Raw genomic sequence first — 2602 nt, 5'->3', positions numbered from 1 at the left:
GCATTGATTCACCTTCCTTGGTCCGTTCAGAAGCCTTTAAATTCGTTATCATCATGAGTAACTTCTAACTCGTCTCTCGTTGTAGTGACTTGCGACTTGCAAGAAAATGTTACATACCTATAGGCCTAGCCATCTGCAGGCTGCAACCACGCGCCTTAGCAATCAATATCCAATTTTCATCAATTGTATTCAATAATAACCATCAATAGCGACATAAGTAAAACGGCAACAACAGCGATTTATAGAAAAATAAAGGCGCCCTAGCACGCACATGAACTTCATAAGATGCAAATCCCATGAGCAGTCCATGCCTTAGATGCGGAAGGAAATGACCATTCAGAAAGACGATTACAGGCCTCGTTCCTGAAGTTGAGACCCATGCGCATAAGATCCAACCGTAAACAATAAACATTCACAATCGCTTTACGTCCGAGGTCATTCCGTGCACTGGAAATCCGAGCGTGCCGCTGAACCCGTATGTGCCCCTGAGGTGTTTAGTTCCAACCATTGTAACAAGGAAGCAGAGGCCCGGGGCACGCCCTCAAACCCGACACCGTCCGCGGTGTGAGGCACCTGTTAGCAGAGCGAAGCGTCGGCCGTGTTGTGTCGGATCCAGTCGGCGGCGGCCGTGACGCGCGCGTACACGCCCGGGTAGTCGGGACGCGCACACCCGATGCCCCACGACACCACGCCGATGAGCGAGTAGCGGCCGGCGACCTCGGTGACCAGCGGGCCGCCGCTGTCGCCCTGGCAGGCGTCCTTACCGCCGCCAGAGACGGCCGCGCACAGCATGCTCGGGTTGATCTGCCTGTAGGCGGCGCTGCACTGGGCGTTGCTCTGGGTTCGGACGGTGACCTCATGCAGGGCGTCCGGCTGCGGACCTCCGGCGGACGTGGTGCCCCAGCCGCTGACTATGGCCTCCACGCCGACAAACTCGCCGCCGGTCGGCAGGCAGGCGGGCGCCACCCGGCCACCCAGCGCGCCAAAGTCGAGCTGCTGGGCCAGCCGCAGCAGCGAGAAGTCGTAGCCGGTGGTGTCCACGGAGCGGTAGCGCGGGTGCTCGGTGACGGCCGCCACGGCCACGCGCCGCTCACCGTCCGCCAGGAACATGGCGTGCTCGCCGAGCAGCACCTCCAGCCGGTCCGCCGAGCGGCCGACCGTGCAGTGCGCCGCCGTCAGCACGTAGCGGTCGTTGATGACGGTGCCGCCGCACCAGATCCACGAGTCGCCGGCGCTGACCAGGCCCGCCTGCCAGGGGTACTCGCGCACCTCCGTCTCCACGCCGCCGACAATACGGGTGGAGCGGCGCGCCAGGCCGCAGCACTGCCCCCGGGGGCTGCCGTTCGGGGTCAGAGGGGGTATGCTGCTGTCCAGGGACCGGATAGGGTGGTTAGAGGAGAGAGTGGTGCCGTTCTTAGCGGAGAGGAGCGACCCACCAGCGGCAGTGTCTCTGACCAGCTCAGTACCCGACTGACGCGGCAGGGGCACAGGGTCCGGCGAGTCTCCGAAGCGAGGAAGCGGTATAGGAGGGACGGAGGTGTCAGGAATTGTCTCCGAGCGAGGAAGAATGGATGGCTTCGCTTGCACGGCAGCCAGCATGAAAAGGGTGATAACCGATCGTGCCATAGCCGATACCTCGAGGACCACTGTAGCGAACAGGTCGTAAAAGTGTGACAATATCACCGGCCACCGCGCTCTTATACCCTGTCGAAGTGAGATACCACCTGTGTGTCAATCACATGAAGAGCCTCTCCCCCGCTGCCGCACCCCACCTGAGGAAGCCCCATGGAACTGAGAATGCGCCCGTCTGAAATCCGATCAGTGTCGGCAGATGCAGCTGCCCGTCCGTATTTGAGTCGTGCTCAGACCGGCTCAGCTGGTCCAGATAAGGTGTGATTGACGTAACACGTATTTGGTGCCGGGGCGAGCGACAGCGTTACAGGGGGAGAGGAGGGGGCACGCATGATACGGCGGCCGTGTTGGATTAACCACCGGCCTGCCGAGTGCCGACCCAATCCAGATAGGCTTTGCCCAATTATACCCATGAACAAGTGTTTCGGCCGTAGGTATTATAGAAGCTGGCTGTCGGCTTATTGTTGGTTGACGAAGCATAGAACAGAAATAAGCGAGTGGCTTCGATCAAGGTGAGTTTCATGCCAACATTTATTCAATAACGCTAATAAAAATTGTTTTGCTTAGGTGTAGATGCTAATGGGTTATTTCTTATTAAACACTGGTTAGATTAGAACTAACCAAAATACGACACGGCACTTACCTGGTAGGAGGCGGAGTGTAAGGCGATTTCGGAACTCGCCACTTTGAGCTCGGCATGGTGACGTTGGACGCGATCGGTCAGGGGCAGCCCGCCGTTACGGCACTAAAGATAACCACGGCAGTCTCAGGTCAGTCCGCAGGTATCCACTGTGACCTGACCTCGGTCCTGGCGATGTCACCTACTCAGTGGCGCGAGAGAAGATACAAGCCGCGGAGATCCCCGATTCCGAGCCGCCGAGTTCACTGTGCTGCCGTCGAGACGCCGTGCAGGCCTATATAAGACTAGTCTGCAGTGCCCGAGCCTGGTCACCGTGAGACGAACACAGAC

General features: G+C 58.8%; 1 protein-coding gene across 1 annotated transcript; it reads right to left on the bottom strand.

Annotated features, from left to right (window-relative positions):
- Positions 1 to 339: 339 nt before the first annotated feature.
- Positions 340 to 2331, bottom strand: LOC122386388 (trypsin-1-like). Its single transcript, XM_043375556.1, has 2 exons — positions 2276 to 2331; positions 340 to 1366 (listed from the first exon to the last, which is right to left on the bottom strand). The coding sequence occupies exons 1-2, from the start codon at positions 2329 to 2331 to the stop codon at positions 577 to 579; spliced, it is 846 nt and encodes a 281-aa protein (XP_043231491.1). The 3' UTR covers positions 340 to 576.
- Between the last annotated feature and the right edge of the window lie 271 nt (positions 2332 to 2602).

This window comes from Amphibalanus amphitrite, unplaced genomic scaffold, assembly GCF_019059575.1.
Source record: "Amphibalanus amphitrite isolate SeventyFive unplaced genomic scaffold, NRLGWU_Aamphi_draft 000248F_arrow, whole genome shotgun sequence".
Taxonomy (NCBI): Eukaryota; Metazoa; Arthropoda; class Thecostraca; order Balanomorpha; family Balanidae; genus Amphibalanus; species Amphibalanus amphitrite.
The sequence above is the reverse complement of the archived record's forward strand: the minus strand, read 5'-3'. Positions and strand labels throughout refer to the sequence as shown.